Source organism: Apodemus sylvaticus, chromosome 3, assembly GCF_947179515.1.
Source record: "Apodemus sylvaticus chromosome 3, mApoSyl1.1, whole genome shotgun sequence".
In the NCBI taxonomy this organism is placed as follows: Eukaryota; Metazoa; Chordata; class Mammalia; order Rodentia; family Muridae; genus Apodemus; species Apodemus sylvaticus.
This window is the reverse complement of record NC_067474.1, coordinates 4,788,053-4,810,262: the sequence shown is the minus strand read 5'-3', so window position 1 is coordinate 4,810,262 and position 22,210 is coordinate 4,788,053. Positions and strand designations below refer to the sequence as shown.

Sequence of the window (22,210 nt, the reverse complement as noted above, 5' to 3'; positions counted from 1 at the left end):
AATCATTTTACACTTCACATTCTATGTATTTTTTTTTTTTTTTTTTTTTTTGGTCAACAAATGGACTCAAATGGTTTAAGTTATCCCACCATTTAAAGAAAAAAGTGTCTGCAATAATTTGAAACCACCAAGCAGTTAAACTTTATTTCACCACTGGCTGACTCCCTTCACAATTTCTTTGAGTTCTTCCTTTGATACAGAGCAATTCCTTTAATCTTGTTGGGATCCAGATTCAAGGTTACATCCTTCCTCAGAAACAAAATGTAATCAATTTCATGTTCAACCCAGATACCATCAGATCTGGCCTTGTATTAAATTCTTGTTAGAGAACTGATTTCATCTAGAGCAACCTCTTCCAGGAGTACTCCCAACGAGGCCTTTAAGCACCTCTGTGCTGTTTGTTTGTCCAGCTCCCCTGGATAACCCAATGGATGACCACAGCAACTATTGGTGAAACAACCTGGAAAGGTACTTTTAGCATCTGATCTCTGTCGTAACAGGAGCTTTTTTTAAGTATTAAACAAGAAGAGGCTAAAATCTCGATGTATTATCCTTTGTCGATGTTTTTATTCAGGTGACATTTTTTCTTGGTGTCAGCCCCAATTTTATTGTTGTTTTCTTTCTTTCTTTCTTTCTTTCTTTCTTTCTTTCTTTCTTTCTTTCTTTCTTTCTTTCTTTCTTTCTTTTGGTTTTTCGAGGCAGGGTTTCTTTGTATAGCTCTGGCTGTCCTGGCTTGTCATTTTTATCAATAAGAATACACATCCTAGCCGGGCAGTTGTGGTGGCGCACGCCTTTAATCCCAACACTTGGGAGGCAGAGGCAGGCAGATTTCCCAATTTGAGGCCAGCCTGATCTACAGACAGAGTTCCAGGACAGCCAGGGATATACAGAGAAACCCTGTCTCGAAAAAACCCAAAAACCAATTAAAAATAAATAAATAAATAAATAAGAATACACATCTCTGCTAGAAGCTGTTTTCCATCAAGATGGCTGGTCTTTATTTCAGGCATTGTGACAGAATGTCTGACCTGACCTAGAACACAGAGATTCCAGTTAGAGGTGTCCTAGCTTATTTTTAGATGTTTGTCCTATTACAAATTTGCACCATGGGTTCCCAAATTTATCCAATTACAGTGCTCCCTGCACTCCCGTCTAAGTCCTGTGCAATAGGTACTAAGTATCATCTGCCTTTGGGAGAAAGGTACAGCGTTGATTCAAAAACAAACAAACAAAAACTGCTCTCAACTCAATGGAGATAAAAGATAACTTATTCTAGAACCAAATGAGTGCCTTTGGCTGGGGAACACAGACTTAGGTCACCCCTTGTTCCAATGTGGAAGTAGTTTCCCGAAGCTTTTTATAGCAGCAGAACAAAGAAAATGATCAATCAAGACAGGTTTCTACCTGTGGAAAGGTTAGGTAGGTTTTCAAAAAGTGGGAAAACCTGTTTTACACTTTAGGTGCTATTTGACAAAACTCTTAGCTTTTTGCTTGGTTGGAAAATAATCCCCTGTGCAGTCCAAATGAAAGCTTGTGTTCCTGTTGATCTATCTGAAGGCTGTGAAGATGTTAGGTACAGAGGAGGCTAGTGCGAGATCTGCAAATGGCCCAGGATAAGTCGGCTCTGGATTTGCAACACTGTAGACTCTCCTTATCGGTCCGTGGTAGGCAAGGTGCACTCCCCACCTTGGACACGATGTTTTTTGTTTTGTTGTTGTTGTTGTTTGCTTGTTTGTTTTTTGAATTTGGTTTTTTTGAGACAGGGTTTCTCTGTGTAGCCCTCGCTGTCCTGGAACTCACTGTAGACCAGGCTGGCCTCGAACTCAGAAATCCGCCTGCCTCTGCCTCCCAAGTGCTGGGATCACAGGCCGCCCGGCCGACAGGATGTTTTTAATGGACAAAGAACAAATGTGAGTATCTGTCAACAAAATCAAAATTTATATTATGTGAAAAAGCTCCATTCTCTCCTATCTCAGTGGTGGAATTAAGTTAAATTATCATTCATTTCGTTCATAGCATATAAAGTATTTAAACATTAAAATTGAGTATTTTAAACTACATTCCTTTGGGGCTGATATGCCTGAATTACTTCTGCAAGGCTAAATCATTTTCCCAAACCATTTTTAGGACCTAAAAGTGACTTTCACGAGAACGAAGTATTTAATTAGACTTCTGGGCTCTTGTCTTTTTCACATGCCTACCCGCTCTGTCCTTGTACACAGTCAAAAGCCGACTAAATACTAAGAACTCGATCGAAGCCCTTCCTAGGCAGGGAGTTGGGGTTTCGGGTCCTTTGCCGTCTGGAACCCACCGGGAGGAGAAGGTTGCAGGCGGGCCGCATAGTCTGCGCACGCGCGGCCACCAATCCGGCTGCTAGTTCAGCCTAAGGGGCGGAGCCTCACCGCCTTGGAGGGCCGCTGTAGAGCGGAGCCGGAGTTTTGGCGCTCTGGGCGGCTGCTGGAAACCTACAGCCACCATTTCCAACTCGCAGCATGCTGTTGGCTTTGGGCGGCCGGTGGGCAGCGGGCCTGTGGCCCGGCCGGACGAGGACGGCGTGGTGTGCGGCCGCCGCGCTCCGAGGTTCCGGGGTCGCCTTCTGGCGTGCGGCCTCACGAGCCGAGCCCGCGCGGCTGCGGAGCGGCGGGCTTCTGCCGCTAGCCGAGCCTTGCGGGCCACCGGGGCGAGCGCAGGTCGGCCGTTCGAGGGCTGTGGTGGCGGGGAGTGGGCGCGGCGTGCGGCCTGGGGAGCTCCGGTGCGGTGCGGAGGGGACACCCCCGGCGCGGGCCGGGTGGAGCAGGCCTCGACCTCGGGCGCCGCTGCTACTGTCAGTCCAGGGATTGAGTCTCCAGATTGTGTGATTTGTGATGATGACAGCCCTCAGTTTAGTTTCTTCCTCTTTTTTGTTTGTTTGTTCTGCTTTGTTTTTTCTTTTTATTAATCTTTTTTTTTTAATTTTCTATATTCTTTGTTTACATTCCAAATGATTTCCCCTTTCCCGGTTCCCCCTCCCCTGCTTTGTTTTTTCGAGATGGGGTGTCCCAGTTTTGCAGATTCACCTGGCCTGAATTCGCTATGTAGACCAGGTTGTCTTCGAAATCAGAGACCCGCCTACCTATTGACTTCCCATTCTAGGATTAATGTGCTCCACAGCGCAGGGACTAGAGCTGAAGGTCGGAAGGGTGCTAAGTGCTAAGAAATTGATGCGGCACCTGGAGACAGACCCAAAAGAACTTGTGTAGCCTCATAAGTTGTGTTATTTATCTATTTTTAGGAATTTCTTTGATTACTGAGTGAAAGGTAGGGTATGGATGTTATCGAACAAATTTTGTAGCATGTTAAACTATATTATAAAACTTAAGAATTTTACGGGTTTTCAAGACAGGGTTTCTCTGGTGTAGCCTTGGCAAACCTGAGACTTGCTTTGTAGCCCAGGCTTGCCTTGAACTCATACGCATTCCCTGCCTTTGTCTCTAGAGTGCTGGGATTAAAGGGGTGGCTCAGCAAGAATTTTAAGTATTTTAAGCAACACTGTAATATATAAGAAGCTTTTAGGAAATGCTGAAAGTGGTAACTGGATTATTTGTTGTTAGTTGCTTGTGGATGGGTTTCTCTATATAGCTCTGGCTGATCTGTTGTAGAACAGGCTGGTGCTGGCTTCATATTTACAGATTAAAGGCATGCGCTATAGCCCAGGGGAGATATTGGAGTCTTAACTGAATTTCAACACAAATTAGGCATACTTTTTACATTTTAAAATGTGAGCAGTGGCTGGGCAGTGGTGGCGCACTCTGGGAGGCGGAGGCAGGCGGATTTCTGAGTTTGAGGCCAGCCTGGTCTACAGAGTGAGTTCCAGGACAGCCAGGGCTACACAGAGAAACCCTGTCTCACAAAAAAAAAAAAAAAAAAAAAATCCAAAAAACAAAACAAACAAAATGACCAGCCAAAAACAAAACAAAAACAAAAGCCAGTCCAGCTTTTGGCTGGTCTTGAACTCAGAGATTCACCTGCCTCTGCCTCCTGAATGTTGGGATAAAAGACACAGACCACCACGCCCTCTTATATCTCTTATAATCTCTTAGATTATTGTACTAAAGCTAATTTAACCTAATGTTTGTGCATATGTATGTCAGTGTACACACTTGTGGAGGTCAGCATTGACTGTCTTCTATCTCAACCTTATTATTTTTTTTTTAGATTTATGTATTATATGTAAGCACAGTGTAGCTGTCTTCAGACACCCCAGAAGAGGGGGGGGTCACATTCCATTACAGATAGTTGTGAGCCACCATGTGGTTGCTGAGATTTGAACTCAGGACCTTCGGAAGAGCCATCTCTCTAGCTCCCAAGATTTCTTCTTTTTGAGGCCAGAAAAGAAGAAATTTTTGTTTCTTCTTTTTTTTGTTTGAAGATGAAGTTCAGTCATTATTAATGTGCTTCATATGAGTGAAAGGCCCAGAAAGGGCCTGGACCCTGTGGGCTTGGGTTACAGAAGGTCATAAGCCACGGAAGTGCTAGGACTCTGAACCTTGGTCCTCTGCAAGAGCTGTGAACCTCTCTATCCTGAAACCTGATTTTTAAGAGATAAGATCTTTCTGAATCTGGAGTTCTAGATTGGTTAGAGTGGTGGGCAGGAAGCCCTGGAATCCTCTAGGTTATTTGAGAGAATTCTCTGTATGGCATTGTAATAAGTTCTCTTTGTTATATTTAAAGAAAAACAACTTTGATAAAAATAAAAATTTGTTCAAACAGCCAGTAACTCAGTGGTTTCTTGTTTCAACAGACACCTGTTTGTTGGGGAAGATGTGTCTGCTCCTTTCATACACAAGTTGATAAACCAGAAGAGGGCAGGCTGATTTATACTGGGAACCTGGCCCGCATGATATTTGGTGAGTAGTCTGAAGTGAGATTATTTCCTTATTTTCCTTTTTCTTTTTTTCTTTCCTTGTTTCTTCCTTCCTTCCTTTTTTTTTTTTAAACGGTGTACTTACATATAATAAATAAAAAAGAATCTCAGAGTCAATTTTGGGCTAATACTTTTTTTTAAGCTTTAATTTGGTTTATTTTATGTTTACAACTGAATTTTATTAATTAATTTTTAAGCTTTAATTTGGTATTTTATGTTTACAACTGAGCATGAATGCATGCTCAGTGTTAAGGTGCAGAGCTAGAGGGCTGGAGAGGTGGCTCAGTGGTTAAGAATCCTGCCATCTCAAGTTCAGTTCCCAGGACCCACGGCAGGTGGCTGGCAACCACCTGTTTCTCCAACTCCAGATGACCTGACATTCTCTTTTCGACTGTTTGGGTCCTTGGACACATGTGGCATACACACAAAGACACACACACACACACACACACACACACACACACAGAGAGAGAGAGAGAGAGAGAGAGAGAGAGAGAGAGAGAGAGAGAGAGAGAGAGTGACTAAATAAAACTTTCAAACTTTCAAACTATTCCTTTTTCTTTTTGAGATTATAAAGTAATTACATTCTCCCTTCCCTTTCCTGCCTTCAAAACCTCCTATATACCCCTCCTTATTTTCGTTTAAATTCATGGCCTCTTATCTTCATTAACTCTTATTACATAGATATATGTGTATGCATAAATGTTTCTAATTATAATCTGTTGATGTGTTCTTTCCTGGGGAGACCACCTCTCCCAGGCCCAGCTTTACTCGATTGTCTGTAGTCTTTGCATGGGGCTGAGGGCTCTGGGGCTTGTCCCTGCCCAGAAAACCCTTTTTGGCATTTTTTTTAACCTTTAAATATTATAACACATAGAATGTGTTTTTTCCTTAAAGCTTATTGATGCAATATAGAGGTTTCTTTATAGGGTTTCAATGATGTGTGAAGGCTGAGAGTTGTAGTGTGTGATCTCACAGTTAGGCACTGAAGCGTCCCTTCCATCATCATTTGTCTTAGAATAGCCAACAAAGACAAACATGTGAGTATTCTAAGAGAAGTGGAAGAAAATTGCTATAGCTTGATTTGAAGCATCCCTCAGCAGCTCATGAATTTAATATATTTATAAATATTATGTATTTATAATAATAATAGTACAATGATATAATAGCCTAACTTTCCTAGCTGATGGCACTGTTTTGAGAGTTCTGGAAACCCTAGAAGGGGCCTTCCTCTAGAAAGTGGGTCACTGGGGTGAGTTCTTGGAGGGAGGGGTATCTTGTTCCCAATTCCTCCCATTCTTCTCCCTCTGGTTCCAGTTTGCTATGAAGGTATTCCACTACATACACATTTTGGCATGATGTTTTGCCCAAGTGTATAGGGACTAAGCAACTGTAGATTCGAGAACTCAGAAATAATGAGTCAAAGTTGCCTTTTCCTTCCTTTAAGTTGCTTTTCTTCATATTTGGTCAAATACAAAAGCTGTGACCAAAAACCTGGTAATACCTCTTTTATGTTGTTGTTTTGAGACAGGATCCCTATTACCCTGTATGCCTAGCCCTAGTTATACCTCTTTAGAATAGCTGTTTGCAGCTGGGTGTGGGGTGCACAACTTTAGTGCAAGTGTATATCTGAGAGTTGAGGCCAGCCTTGTTTTAAGAGTCAGAGCTACAATGTGAAACCCTGTCTCTAAAAAAAAAAAAAGTCACAGGGTGGCAGGGACCTGTGTCATGATATCTGGCCTCCCTGGCCTCTTTTTTGTTTGTTTGTTTGTAAATTTAACATTTCAAATGAGGGTGAGGCTGGCCATGTGCTCAGTGGTTAGAGTACTTACTCGCCTAGGGCTTGAAGTCCTATGTTTAGTTCTGAGCATTGGGGAGATGTTTTATATTTTCAAAATCTGTAAATTATGTTTGTTCAGTTCATCTTAGAATTTGTAGAAGACTTATTCTCCCAGGTGATAGAGGGTTATTGTAGAGAAGAAAAAGATGGCATATTGAATAACTTTAGTAAAGCTATTTACTGACTTTGATCATAGTTTAGTGGAAACACTCAGAAGGACCTAGTGAAGTTAAATCCCTAGAGGTTGTCCTGTATTTTAGTAACCTCAGTAAGAATGAAATCAGAAATACCTTGCCAGACTGCTGTATGGCCAAGTATTGCCACAGAATACTCATGTTGGTATCAAATGATTGTATAAAATTTAACTATGGAAATCTGTTGGTTTTCAAGTATATGGTATTAAAGTATACTTAAAATTTTAGCTATCTATAACTTTTTCAGACTAAGGACCAATTCTACTGATTTTAGAATTACAATTCAGTGGTTATTAAGGGAGGGGGTTAGAAAGTTCTTCAAAAGTCCTTACTGAGTTGAAGGTTTATATAGGAAGGTTTATTGATTTGTGCTGTATCCTTCCTTGACTCTTGTTTGTAAGGAGAAAGCCAGAATTGATTTTTGTATGGATAAGCTATAATGTTTGTGGGAAGATTATTACTGGGGTATCAAATATCAAAATTTTGGAGCTAGGCAGTTTAGTGTTTAAGAGTACTGGCTGCTCTTCCAGATTGAATTTTCAATGACCACATGGAGGCTCACAAGCATCTATAACTACAAATTCTAGGGGACTCCTTCCATTGACTCCTTACTATAGGCACCAGGTATACATGGTTGCACAGACAAAATACCCAACAGATAAAATAAAGATTTAAAAACGTTTTTGGCTGTTCAGTAATGACACACACCTTTAATCCCAGCACTCAGGAGGCAGGAGCAGGCAGATCTCTGTGAGTCTGAGGCCAGCCTGGTCTATAAGAGCAAGTTTTAGGACATCTAGGACTATATACAAGAGAAACCCTGTATTGAAAAACAAAACCAACTACTGGAGAGATGGCTCAGCGGTTAAGAACACTGACTGCTCTACCCAGGTTCTGAGTTCAAAACCAGCAACCACATGGTGGCTCAAACCCATCTGTAATGGGATCTGAAACCCTCTTCTGGTGTGTCTTAAGACAGTGACACTGTACTTACATAAAAAAACAAATAAATTTGAAAAGAAAAGAAAAACAAAACAAAAATCAAAAGAAAGCACAAGTGTAATTTGTAGAGGAAGTTGTTGTCTGAGTGTTTGAGGTTATGGGTAGTAGAAAGTTGCCAGGTCAAAGGTTGGTACTACTCTGTATGTGGGAACTCAGGGAGAAACACTGAGGGAATGCGATGATTTGGGGCATTAATTGCTACATGGTAAACTCTTGAAGACTTCCCTCATTATTGTTAATTCAGTCACAGATAATTACAGATGCCACATATGCAATGTATTGTACCAGGGGCACTGTGTTAGGGATACTACTTAAAGGTAATGCAGAATCTTAACATTGGTAGGAAAGAATGGATGAATATACCACATATTCAATGCAGTGTTATAAGTTGTAAGTTAGTGTCTTAGTTGGGGTTTTTATTCCTGCACAAACATCATGACCAAGAAGCAAGTTGGGGAGGAAAGGGTTTATTCAGCTTACACTTCTGCATTGCTGTTCATCACTAAAAGAAGTCAGGACTGGAACTCAAGCAGGGTTGGAAGCAGGAGCTGATGCAGAGGCCATGGAGGGATGTTTCTTACTGGCTTGCTTCCCTTGGCTTGCTCAGCCTGCTCTCTTATAGAACCCAGGAGCACCAGCCCAAAGGTGGTACCACCCACAAGGGGCCCTCCCCACTTGATCACTAATTGTGAAAATGCCCCATGGCTGGATCTCATGGAGGCACTTCCCCAACTGAAGCTCCTTTCTCTGTGATAACTCCAGCCTGTGTCAAGTTGACATACGAAACTAGCCAGGACAGTTAGATATGAGTTCACATTGAGACAGATCCATCTTATCGGGATGGCCTTCCATTAGGCCTTGTCTGATGAGTAAAGTCTGATGTGAAGTGTGGAAGGAACACATACATCCTAGGTGCAGAATACCTAGTACAAACAGAGAGGGAGGATTGTCAGATTGAAGGGATCTCTGAGCGTGTCAGGGAAAGATTCCCAACATCAGCTTAGTTGAGGTGGGAAGATCCACCCAAAATGTGAGTTTGCCATTCCATATGTGGGGTCCTGGGCTGGATAAAGAAACTCATTGAGCTTTCCTAACTGAATGGCCTGTGACTCGCCACATCCCAGCAGTTCCTGCTGGTACACAGTCCTATCTGGTAGTTTCTTTTTAGTAACTGAGAACAATAGAAACATATTTTCTTACAGGTCTGGGGGCTTCAATGTGACCAGGTCACATTTCTTGAAGACTCTAGGAAGTAATATTTTTACCCCTTAACCCTCTGGTGACTCTGGCTACCTTAGCATTCTTGACTTATAACTTGCCTAACTGTGACTGTTACTTGTTCTTCCTGTGTCAGCCTTCCCTGCATCTCTTACTTTTTGTGTCCTTATAAGGGCACTTTCATTAGATTTAGAGCCCGCCTTAATCCTGCATGATCTCATCTTGTTCTTTAGATCTACAAAGATCTTATTTCCAAATAAGGACACATTATAAAGTTCTTGTAGGCATCAATTTTAGGGGACACTAACTTACTACAGTGTAACAGAAGTAATGGGAAGGAAGGTATTTTGGAATGGGTGAGCATGGCCTTCACTTATCCGGTGCACACTGATGTCATAGCAAGCACCTGTGCAAAGAGGAGAGGAACCGCTCTGAAATTACTAAGAATAGGGTAAGCTTTCAGCCAGTAGCAGTATAGAAGAACGACTGCTTAGTTCCAGCTTTGTGAACAGTAAGTTGTCAGACTTTTGTTTTTGTCAGATTGGGGGAAAACAATAACATTTACTTTAATTACATGTATCTTACCAATGAGATTTTTGTTCTAACTTATTTAGAGGGCCATTTACAAATTTTCCCTTAAAATTTCAAGCTTTTTGGTTTTCTCATTTCACAAACATTTATCCTTCTGATATAACTTCAGAATATTTCTGTCAAGGATAGGATGTATCTCAGACTGGCCTCAAACATGATATACTGGGTAGATGGGCCTTGAACTGATCATTTGGCCTCCACCTCAGAGGCTGATCTTTCTGGTGTGTGCATTTGTGTGGCTATGTTGTTCTCTTTTCTTTTTCTTTTCTTTCTTTCTTTTTTAAATATAGTTAGACTGTCAGTCTTTTGACCCTGGTTAATCCTGGAACTTCAAAAAATATTTTAACCATTTTAAACATACATTCACACACACACACACACACACACACATGTTATTGTGTCATTTGTGGGAGTATGTGACATGGGTACAGATGCCCCAGAGTCAGGAACTGTTGGCTACCTCAGGGGCTGCAGGGGCTGGAAAGGCATGCAAGTTGTGAGCATCTCTGAGTTGTGTCTGCTGGGAACAGAGTCCTGCGAGAGCCCTGGCAGCCCTGACTGCTGAGCTCCCCTGGTTTGCCGTGCAGTCGCCGCAGACCTGCTGTACAGCAGACGCAGGTTGTGACTTCTGCTTTCACCCTCTGTGTTCTGGGATTACATGTGTGTGTGCCATCATGCCCAGCTTTGTTTCTGTATTTTGAGTCTTACTTAAAACTTTTCCATTTCAGATTATAGAGAATTTTGTGGATATGGATACCTCTGTGACTTCTTTCTTCACACTTAGCTCTCCGCATTGTGGTTTTTCATGCTTATGGTATAAAGGATGGATTGAATTTTATCCTTTTGTTTTGAAGGTTTTAAATTTTTATTTTGTGTAAGCGAGGGAGAGGAGAGAGGGAGACATGGCATATGTATAGAGGTCAAAGAGCAGCAGGGCTCTCCCATCTTTGTGTCTGTTCTTGGGTTGAAATTAGGTTGTCAGAGTTTGTACAGCTAGTGCCTTAATCTGAGCCAAGGTTTTACTATTTTCTATGTCCAATTTTCCTAACCCTCACATCACTTATTAAAAAGTTAATTTTTTTACATACTGATTTTCTTTCCCCCCTCCCTCCCTCTCTACCTCCCTCCCTCCCTCCCTTTCTCTTTGTTCTTCAAGACAGGGTTTCTCTGTGTAGCCCTGGTTATCCTGGAACTCACTCTGTAGAGCAGGGTGTGATGTGTTTATAAAATGAAGGTATAGTCAAGTATAGGGGAAGGGGGGCCTTGCCCTTGTCTCAGCATCTCTTCCGCCTCAGAGACCAGAATAGAGTTTATTAAGGGCATGGGGAGGGGAGTTAAGAGGGTAGTGGGGGGAGGGGAGGAGAGAGGGGAGAAGAGAAGGAGAGAAGACTAGGGGAGTAGAGGCCAGCCATGAGCATCATGAGCACGCGGAGAGAGGGGAAAGGAAGAGCAATAAAGTGAGGAGGGGCAGGCAGCCCTTTTACTGTGAGTCAGGCATACCTGGTGTTGCCAGGTAACTGAAGGGTGGGACTTAGAATGCTAACAGGCTGGCCTCCATCTCAGAGAGATCACCTCTTGAGTGCTGGGACTAAAGGTATGTGCCACCATGCCTGGCTTACCCACTGATTTTAGATATGTCTTTATTCTGTATTAAATTTCAACATAATTCAATGTGGTTGGGGTTTTCAATTTTGCTCTCTTTATGCATGTACCAGTGTTACATTAGTATCTCTCTGTCTTTTGTGGACCTGGGCGGCTCTATTTTATAGTTTATTAGATTTAATATCTGACAGGACTAACCCTTATCTCATTGTTTCATTGATATTTTTCCCCAAATATACTTTATAATCAACTTGTTAGACTCCCACTGTGTATATTTTCTAAGTATAGGGTATTTAAATTATTTTGCTTGTTTTATATTTTGAGACAAAGTCTTGAAATATAGCCAAGGCTGAACTTGAACTCACAACCTTCCTGCCTTCCTCATCCATGAAGGGTCATTACTTGAATTCCAACTACTTAGTAACTAGCTGTATGGCATTGTACGTTGCTTCATCCTCCTCCGTCCCTCCCTCCTGTGCATGTACACTTGAGTGTGTGCATGTGTGTGTGTGTGAGTGTGTGAGTGTGCCCCCAGGGGCTGATACTGGGTAGTTTTTTATTGTTCTTGTTCTCTTTTCATTCTGTTGCTGTTGTATGGTGCTCAGACCAAAAGCAACTTAGAGGGGGTAATAGATTGATTTCAGCTTACATGCTGCTGTTCATCTTTGAGATGAGTTAGGGCAGGAGCTCAAGCACCACCTTGAAGGAGAAACCTTGGAGGAATGCTGCTTGCTGGCTCAAGCTGGGTTTCTTTTGCAACCCAGGACCACTTGCCTTGAATGGTGCCACCAAAGTGGGCTGGGCCCTCTTATATCAGTTAATAAGACAATCCCTTCTAGACATGCCCACAGGCCAGATGGCCTGGGCAGTCTTCTCAACCAAGACTGCCTTCTCTCGGGACTAGACTGTGCCAAGTTGAAGGTTAAAGCTCATTACAACAGATCGATCATTACTGTATTTTCTGAGACAGAATCTCTCATTGAACTTGGAGAATTTGGGGTTGGTTTTGATTTGAGAGACAGGCTTTCATCTGTGTAGCTCTGGCTGTCCTGGAACTCACTGAGCTTGACCTCAGTAGATCTGCCTTGCTCTGTCTCCTGAGTGCTGGAATTAAAGGCATGTGCCGTCATGCCCGGCCTGGAGATCAGCATTTTGCTTAGACTGGCTGGCTAGCAAGCTGTGGGGCTCTGCTTGTCTCTGCCGCCCCACTCTGGAGCTACACGTGTGTGCTTCCCTGCTCAGCGTTTCTGTGGGTGCAGAGACATGAGGCCAGGGTCTCCTGCTAGTACAGCAGGCACTTTCCCTACTGAGCCGTCTGTCCAGCCTTCTGTGGTTTGGAGAAAGAGCCTCGCTCTGGACTCAGGCTGGCCTTAGCTCTTCAGCCCTTGCTTCTGTAGACTGGGGCTGCAGGGATGAGCCACTCAGCCTCTTGTTTTCTCATGTTTGTGTTTTAAATGCTAGCAGTAGTGGGGCAGTAGTGGGGACCGACCTAGGGCAACAAGCATGCTAAACAAATGTACCCTATGGAGTACTTCATATACTTTTGTCTGTCCTCTTTTTTGGTTTTCCAGAAGCAATCTTATCATGTAGTCTATGATGGCCTTAAAATTATAATCCTCCTGCCTCACCACTTCTCATTTTTTTTACATTGAGCAATTACAAAACAATTATACACCTCTCAGGGCTTTTTCTATATATTTTATGAATGGAGTAAGTAAGATAGAACCAGGCACATAAGAAGCACTTACGTCTTGTTGCCGATGTTGGTGGAATGATTATTCTATTAGCTTTGTCATCGCTGTGACCAAGTACTTAAAACTACTTCATGGAGGAAAGATGTATTCTGGTTCACAGTTTTAGAAGGATTGGCCCTGGGTGCTTGGCGTCATCCCCTGGCACAGAACATCAGAGAGTAAGGGTATATGGCAGAGGAGCTCCCTCACTTGATGCCATAGGAGAAAGAAACATAGGAGGAGAAACGGGCCAGGGGAGGGCCCGTCTCCACTATCCAACCTGAATCCAGTGGCGAAGTTCTGAAAGACTTCCGAATCCTGGGAAATCCTCACTCAAGCCTCGGGATAGGATGACGCCCCAAAGAATTCACAAGAGACCATTCTTTTTTTCTTTCTTTTTTTTTTTTTTTTTTTTGGTTTTTCGAGACAGGGTTTCTCTGTGTAGCCCTGGCTGTCCTGGAACTCACTCTGTAGACCAGGCTGGCCTCGAACTGACAAATCCGCCTGCCTCTGCCTCCCGAGTGCTGGGATCACAGGAGTATACCACCACACCCGGCTGAGAGGCCGTTCTTGATGCAAACACATGAGGTTTAATTCTCCAGTGCACTGGGGCCCCTCTCTTGTCGCTCGGGGACACAGGAGTTCGACCCCGTGCAGCTGCAGCTAGGGGTTTTTAAAGCAGAAGCCTATAAAGAAAAAGGGGAGGGGATGCTCAGGCAGTGATCTATGTCATAAGGAATGGGGAGATCAGCGGCAATTTATGCCTCAGCGGGAGGTTATAGGTTATCTTGGGCAAACACAGTTACTTTGAGAGGGGATGGGGTGCTAGTCCTTGAAGCCCAGGGAAGCGCTAGGCTTTGAAGTCAGGTGGGGAGTGCTATCTTAAGGTTGACAGTTTTCTAAGTTGCACTATGTCCAGGCTAATTGCTAGGGGGTTGAGAATTTTGAGTTGCAGTTTCTCAGTTCCACATCCTAAAGTTTCTAAAATTTCCCAAAATTGTGCTACCATATTGGGACCAAGTGTTTAGGACATGAAACTTGAGGACATTTTGATTTCAAACTGTAACTGCTATAGGAAGAAAAGGTTGAGCTGGGCATGGTGGCGTTTAATCCCAGCACTTGGGAGGCAGAGGCAGGCGGATTTCTGAGGAGACCTGCCTGTAGACACAGAGTGAGTTCCAGGACAGTCAGGCTATACAGAGAAACCCTGTCTCGAAAACCAAAGCAAAGGAAGAGGCGGAGGAGGAGGAGGAGGAGGAGGAGGAGGAGGAGAGGAAGAAAAGGTTGGAGGAATTAGTAGGATAGATTGTTTTCTAAAATTTAAAGTTATTAATCCTTTTGTAATTTTTTTCCTTTTAGGTGTGAAATGTTTCTCTTATTCTACAAGTGTGGTCAGCCTTGCATTCTTACCGTACCTTCTCTCACAAAGTAATGTGATGTTTGGAAGTCTGCCTTTGCAAGTCTTATTTTATGGAGTCATGGGAAGCTTCACGGTGATCACTCCCACACTGCTTCACTTTCTGACAAAAGGCTATGTCATTCGGTTGTACCATGAGGCCTCAACTGACACTTACAGAGCCATTACTTACAATGTTGTGCTTTCGGAAACCAGCACAGTGTTTCACCAAGATGATGTAACAATTCCAGAGAGCGCACATATATTCACCACCTTTTATGCTAAAACAAAATCACTATTAGTTAATCCAGCACTCTTTTTAGACCCTGAAGACTATAATCATCTAATGGGTTATGACAAACCATTCACTTTTGATATGGAAGAAGTCAATGAAAAGAAACTGCATGAGGGTGAAAAATGAACCTATTCTTAGTTTGTGCTTAAATGTCATGTATTTTCAGGGTATAATAAGATTGCCTTTATTTTGTTATTGTTAGTGAATGATTTTAAAAACAAAACAATAAAGTGTATGGGTAGAGGACACAGCAGCTGGTACTGTGTTTGCCCTATGAAAGGCCCTGGGCTTGGCCTGCATCTGACCAGGTCTGCTTTTATACACCTATAATCCCAGCACGTGGGGGAGGGGGTGGGAAGATCAGAAATTTGAGGTCATTCTTGGTAATGTAGTAGGTTGGAAGTCAGCCTGGACCTTGTCTTAAAAGCAGAAGCTGAAACTATCAAGCAGAATTTCTGAAAGTTTTTTACATGACAATGTTCCTGTGTAATAAAATAGGTTTAATTAAGAATAAGTTTTTGTTTAAAATATGGATGGTCATATATATTCTGGTATATGTATAGCTACATTTACTTAGTTATATTTTGTTTTTAGAATCTCACTATGTAAGCCAAATACCTGGAACTTACTATGTAGACCAGTCTGACCTTGAATTCATAGAGCTATCTGCTTCTTGTGCCACTACATCTGAGCCATGTATGAATAATATGAGTAGGTATGCCTCAGGACCAGAGAGGTGGCTCAGTGGTTAAGAGCACCAGCTGCTCTTCCAGAGCTTCTGAGTTCAATTCGCAGCAACCACATGGTGACTCACAACCATCCATAAGGGGATCTGATGCCCTCTTCTGATGTGTGCATGTATGTGCCGCAGAGCACTAGAATGAATGAATGAATGAATGAATGAATGAATGGATTAAAGGTACTCCACCACTACCCAGTATGTGTTTGTTTTTTTTTTTTTTTTTGGTTTTGGGTTTTTTGTTTGTTTTGTTTTTAGTTGGTTCTTTTTTTTTTTTTTTTTTTTTTTTTTTTTTTTTTTGGTTTTTGGTTTTTCATTTTTTTGGTTTTTCAAGACAGGGTTTCTCTGTGTAGTCCTGGCTGTCCTGGAACTCACTCTGTAGATCAGGATGGCCTCGAACTGAGAAATCCACCTGCCTCTGCCTCCCAAGTGCTGGGATTAAAGGCGTGCGCCACCACTGCCCGGCTTTTTTTAAAGATGAATTTATTTATTATATGTAAGTACACTGTAGCTGTCTTCAGACACTCCAGAATAGGAAGTTAGATCCTGTTTCAGATGGTTGTGAGACACCATATGGTTGCTGGGATTTGAACTCAGGACCTTCAGAAGAGTAATCAGTGCTCTTAACCACTGAACCATCTCTCCAGCCCTTTAGGTTTTTTTATTATTAATTAAATTTTTACATGTATGAGTGTTTTGCCTCCACAAGACAGAAAGAGGAGTTGAATCACCTTGACCTGGAGTTACAGAACATTGAAAGCTGATACGTGGGTACTCAGAACCAAACTCTGGTCCCCCGTAAGAACAGTGAGTGGTTTTTAACTGAACCATTTCAGCCCCAACATTTTAAAGTAGTTTCAAGATTCCTAATATTTATAACTTGTTTTAGTCTTAACAACCTCCTCCTGCTATCTGTGATGTAGTAAGAGACATGTTTACAATGTTTGTGTTGTTTTGAGATGGGGCTGCTCACTGGCCTTGAAGCTGATCATTCTGCCTCAGTTTCCTGACTGCTAGATTGATTGACAAGCATCACACGCTTGCTTACTCTCTCACACCTACATCCTTTCTGCAGTTTCTCTACCCACCCCCACTCCCCACCTGCCTCCCTTTAAAAAAAAAAAAAAAAAGCAGGCCTCCCAGGGATATTCACTGGACATGGCCTAAAAAGCTACAAAAAGATTGGGCACAAATCTTCCTTTACAGTTGGCCTCAGCAACCCAGTAGTAGGAAAGGGGTCTAAGTGCAGGCAAAAGCCAGAGATACCCCACTCCCACTATTGTGGATCCCACAAAAACACCAATCCATACAACCATAAGACATACACACCTAGCTCAGACTTGTATATGGTCCATGTTTGGTACTTCAGTTTCTATGAGCCTGTGAGTCTTGCTTAGCTGATTTTGAGGGGTTTGTTCTCTGGTATTTGTAATACCCACTTACTATTTACTTTTTTTTTAAACAAAAGAACTGCAGATTTATTAAGGAAAAGTGGAGTAAGAACTCTTAAGAGCAGAAAGGTTTCAGGGGAGGAATACACAAGTTTTTACAATTTATACAAATGTTTAATCTTCAACAAAATACAAAAATATTCACAAGATGCAAAACCAGGAAATAAGTTCATTTGTTATGTCAGGGCTTGTACTGCCCTGCTTGCACATGGGTTTAAATGTCCTGCATACATGTGAGTACTTTGTCACTTGTGAAAAAGGTTTTATTAGTTTGTAATGGAATAATCCAAAATATATCTTGTTTGGGAGCAAGGAAGCCTTGAGTGGCTACAGTGATCTCTGAAGTCTGTGCTATAGAATGAGACCAGGGTGGAGACGGGATTGTCACTTATTTAACAGTTTAACCATTTAACCACATAGCTTTGTTGTTTGCAATTTGCCAAGTAATCTCAAAGCCCCTTGGTAGCTGGCCATTTGTTATTTGAAACACAGGCCCAGGCTTTTTGTTATTTGAAATCAATTTTAAAAACTTGTATCAATTCTCAGAGTACATATCGCATGTGTAGGAATTACATCTACCCATTTGTATACAGGAAAGTTATAGGACATCTACAAAGGTCCAAGTGGCCATAAGGGAAAGGCAGAGGCTGAGCTGCCGCACGTCTGCCCGGGGGATCCTGACCTCATCTGGAGAGCTGCTGCTGGAGGTGGCAGCCGAGGCACAGAGGCCACAGATGTGCTACAGATGGACAGTATCCTAGTTAGGGTTTTACTGCCGAGGACACCATGACCAAGGCAACTCTCGTAAAGGAAAGCATTCAACTGGGGCTGGATACAGTTCAGAGGTTCAGTCCATTATAATCATGGTGGGAAACATGGCATCGTTTAGGTAGCCGTGGTGTTAGAGCTGACAGTTCTACATCTTGATCTGAAAGCAGCCAAGAGAAGACTCTTCTGTAGGCAGCCAGGAGGAGACTGGATTCAATACTAGTGAGAGCCTGAGCATAGGAGACCTCAAAGTCCACCTGTATAGTGACACGCTTCCTCCAGCAAGCCCACACATCCTCCATTAAGGTCACACCTCCCTATGGCCAAGCATTCAAACACACGAATCTATGGGAGCCAAGCCTATTCAAGTCACCACTGAAATTTGGCTTATGTCAAGTAGGGGACTGAGTTGGGTCTCTTCCTGTAGGTCCCTTGAGGCACACAGCAGGTGGTCAGATGACATGTTAGGGGGATGCTGCCATTGCTGTGTTATAGTCTTTATGGTGTCTATGTGGGGACACTGAAGCTTTTATGTTAGTCTTATATGTTCTTTGGCTTAGTTTTTCTGATTATCTAACTCTGGTCTCATGTAGCCCTGGCTATCCTTGAACTCGCTATTAGTTGAGACTAACCTTCAACTCCTGATCTTCCTGCCTCTGCTTCCCAAGTAAAGTTCAGTAGTGAATTGTCATATCTAGCCTGATAGGGTTTATTTCCTTTCTTTTGTTTTTTGAGACTGGGTTTCTCTGTGTAGCCCTGGCTGTCCTGGAACTTACTCTATAGACTAGGCTGGCCTCAAACTCAAGAGATCTTCCTGTGCTTGTCTCAGCCTCCTGAGTGCTGGAATTGGAGGCATGTGCATGGCTAGTTTTAACATAGCCATGTGCTATATGTTCCTCGTGTACTTTAAGTCTATGGGTGACACCTTTTTACTTTCAGGGAGAAGTTCTTTCCATTCTGTGTCTGGTTTGTGCTATAGACACGTACACATGTATATGCACCATGAGGTGCAGAGTCATTCTGCTCCATCAATGCACTAAAGATGAGGTAAATGCTTTTGTGTAAAGTGGAGTCACAAAGGTCAAGGGACAACCTGAAAGCCACTCTTCGGTATAATATGGAGTAAGTAGAATGGGGAACAGTCTGATCTTCATAGAGACCTCATCAAAATAAGTCAGGAGAAACAACTCATAAAATCAGATGTATGTGTCATCCCAAAACAAGGGGGGCAAGAGGATGGCCTTGGAGATCAAGGCCTACTAGGCCTAGAGAGCAACATTTAATTTCAAAAACAAAACAAACTCAGACCAAGATAAAGAGGACAAATACTCGACTTACTCCCTTCATTCCACTTCCCTCTCCTCAGAGCAATGAGGAAAAGGAGGCAAATCTGTAAACAGATTCACAATAAATACACCTCGTCCCCTGGGTTGAGAATTGCTGTGTTAGAGACAGGCTCTAGGCAGCCTTAGCTGGCCTGGAATCATAGATCCACCTGTTTCTGCCTCTGCCTCTGCCTCTGCCTCTGCCTCTGCCTCTGCCTCTTGGTACTAAAGGCAGGCACGGCAGCTGCCGTCTATCTGACTGTAAGGCTAGGGTCTCCCACAGAACCTGGAGCTAGAATGGCTGGCCCCAGGCATCCATTATTCCATCTTTGCCTGCACTGTCTGCGTCCAGCTGCTTGTAGTGCTGGGAATTGAATCGTGTTCCTCACACTAGAAGGACAAGCACTTTATGGACTGGGCCTTTCCCCAGCTCCAGTTACCCTTTTATTTAATGATGGTTTCACTGTATTGAAGGGCTCCATTGTCAGAAGCAGAAATGACAAACTGATGAGGGGGCTTAAAAGTTCAAAGTATGTGCTGCTCTGCCAGACAACCTAAGTTTGGTTTCCTGCATTCAAATAGCACCACATAACTGTCACTCTAGTTCAGGGGACATCCTCTTCTGGTCTCCAAGGACACCAGACTCTAACAAGGTTTAATGAACATGGTACACAGACATACATGCAAGCAAAAACATGTAAAATAAAAATAAATATTTTTTTTAAAGATAACAAAATGGCCCTTAGGTACTGACAGCCTTAGCTTGAAGAAATTGGCTAAAATACAATCATATTCTTTTGTTTACTTGCTTTGTTTTGTTTTTTTGAGATAGGGTTTCACTATGTAACTTTGGCCTGGATCATTAAATAGATCAGGCTGGCCTGAAGCTCTCCAAGATCCGCCTGCCTCTGCTTTTGGTTTTCTGGGGTTAATGTGAGACATTTATTTTTATTATTTTATTTTATTTTTTTGGATTTTGGTTTTTTGGGACAGGGTTTCTCTGTGTAGCCCTGACTGTCCTGGAACTCACTCTGTAGACTAGGCTGGCCTCGAACTCAGAAATCTGCCTGCCTCTGCCTCCCAGAGTGCTGGAATTACAGGTGTGTGCCACCACTGCCCAGCTAGAGTGCTTCTTCCTTAAATTTTTAATTTTGTAACTCTACTTAAGATACAGACTTGTTTTGGGGGTTCTTAATGCAGTCCAGGCTGCCCTTTACCTTGTTATGTAGTAACTGTTGACCCTGATGTTTCCACCTGTGTGGAATCCCAAGTGCTGAGATTACAGAAAATGCTATCAGGCTGTGTGTGTGTGTGTGTGTGTGTGTGTGTGTGTGTGTGTGTGTGTGTATATGCGCGTGCGTGCACGCGTGTGCATCTGCCAAGGCTAGAATGAGTCACAGTCTTCTGGAGCTGGAGCTGTGTGCCTTCTGATGTGGATGCCAAGATCGAAACTCATGTCTTTGGTTTCAGACCCAGGGACAAGAGACTGAGGTATGTATATCTTACATACCAAAGTAGACCTGGCCTCCAGATTCTCCCAGCATCCCTCAGTTCCTACCTGACATTCATATCCTGTCCAGAACCCTGAACTTTCCAGGAGCTGTGCTGTGCTTGCCCAAGAGGCTTTATATAACCCAGATATTTTGGTCTCCCACTGTTCTCGCTTTCTCTCCTCCTCCTGTCTCTGCAAGCAAACACAAGCTATTTTTCTACCATCTTCTTGCCTTCCCTGGCCTCAGTTTTTGAGGCCAGTGAACTCAACATGAGAGCAGCTTCCTCTAATACCTAATCTGGCTTGAATGGCTTCTTTTACCAGCAGAGAAATAATTTACCAATGTCTCGTGCAAGAGTGGTGGCCTCCCTTAATTGCAGAGCCATTTCTTCAGTCCCTTAGTAGTTATATTTTTAGAGTATATGATTTTTTTTTAGGTTTTGATTATTTTTGAGATAATATAATTACATTTTTACCCTTTCCCTCTCCTCCCTCCAAGGTGCTCTTCCTTGTTCTCTTTCAAATTCATAGTCTCCTTTTTTCATTGATTGCTATCACATGCATATATGTACATGCATATGCACGTATATTCCTAAATATGACTTGTTGCTGTCTCCAGGGCTGGCCATTTGGCATTAGATAAGCAGCTTGGCATATGCACCCCTGTCTCTGCCTCTCCTGGCATTCCTTAGCTGCCTGTAGTGTTTTGTCTGGGGTTGAGGCCTTGTCTTTGCTGTCCTTGTTCAGCTCAGGTTTAGGCAGTCATGCTGAGGAGACTTCATGAGTGGGTTCTGCCGTTACTAGGAGACACAGTCTCAACAGCAGATGCCCTGAGTCTCCAACTCTTACAGTCTCCTCATCTGTATTTATTTAGAATACACACACACACACACACACACACACACACAGCCTGAAGTTTTTCTTGAGCCTTAGGTCAGGGAGTCAGGGAGTGTTTTGTTCATGTGTCCACTGGGACTGAGCTCCACAATTCTGATTTTAATTGTTGTGGTTTTCTATGGTGGTCTCCACTATAAAGTCAAAGAGTTTTCTGGGTGGAGAGTAAAGACAGCACTTATCTACCAGTACAATGGCAAATACTTAGAAGGGAGTCAGGGATTCTGCTGCTTTATTAAAATGGTCTCTCCTCCAGTACCCATGACTTTCCTAACTCGGTAGGACTCTGGTGAGCATGGCAAGCATGGCTCCCTCTGCCTTGCTAAAGCATCGCCATCATCATCATCTTCATCCTCATCCACAACGATGACAACAGATTACATTCCTAAAGCTAGCCACCAAGGTCTATTCCCTTATTTGGCCACTTCCTCCACCTGAGGCTGAGGTCCTGCTATCAAAGTATTGAAGTCCTTCTATCAAAATCCCCCTTTGGCTCATGCCCAATGAAAATAAAACACCTCATCCTAACACAGGTTTCCCCTTATACCTTTATAAACTGCCATTTTTCTATGTGTTATGTCTGTCTCCTCTATCCAGAGGTAGTCCTTTGTCCTCTGAGACAAACACCCCTCCTCTTCCCTTCTTCCTGTCCCCTCCTCCCTCATCTTCCATCTCCTGTTGTCTTTGTCTCTTATTTCCTACCCTCTCTTTATCTGGGGCAAGTAAATCTCTTTGAGAACTTGGTCTTGTGGGTCCTGAGCTGATAC

The 22,210-nt window shown here is 42.9% G+C and overlaps 1 protein-coding gene and 1 pseudogene across 1 annotated transcript; one reads left to right on the top strand and one right to left on the bottom strand.

The window, feature by feature from the left end:
- Positions 1-7: 7 nt before the first annotated feature.
- On the bottom strand, positions 8-2,341 carry LOC127679750 (isopentenyl-diphosphate Delta-isomerase 1-like; annotated as a pseudogene).
- A 35-nt stretch (positions 2,342-2,376) lies between these two features.
- Tmem70 (transmembrane protein 70) lies at positions 2,377-15,024 on the top strand. The gene is made up of 3 exons (XM_052175911.1): positions 2,377-2,690; positions 4,781-4,886; positions 14,443-15,024. Exons 1-3 carry the CDS (start codon positions 2,493-2,495, stop codon positions 14,898-14,900), a joined length of 762 nt encoding a protein of 253 aa, XP_052031871.1. The 5' UTR covers positions 2,377-2,492; the 3' UTR covers positions 14,901-15,024.
- Positions 15,025-22,210: the final 7,186 nt, after the last annotated feature.

Excerpts from the sequence above, each read along its gene's own strand:
- Tmem70 (XM_052175911.1), top strand. The coding sequence starts at position 2,493 with ATGCTGTTGGCTTTGGGCGGCCGGTGGGCAGCGGGCCTGTGGCCCGGC. Across the intron at positions 2,691-4,780 it reads GGCCACCGGGGCGAGCGCAG|ACACCTGTTTGTTGGGGAAG; the intron begins GTCGGCCGTTCG and ends TTGTTTCAACAG. Across the intron at positions 4,887-14,442 it reads CCTGGCCCGCATGATATTTG|GTGTGAAATGTTTCTCTTAT; the intron begins GTGAGTAGTCTG and ends TTTTCCTTTTAG.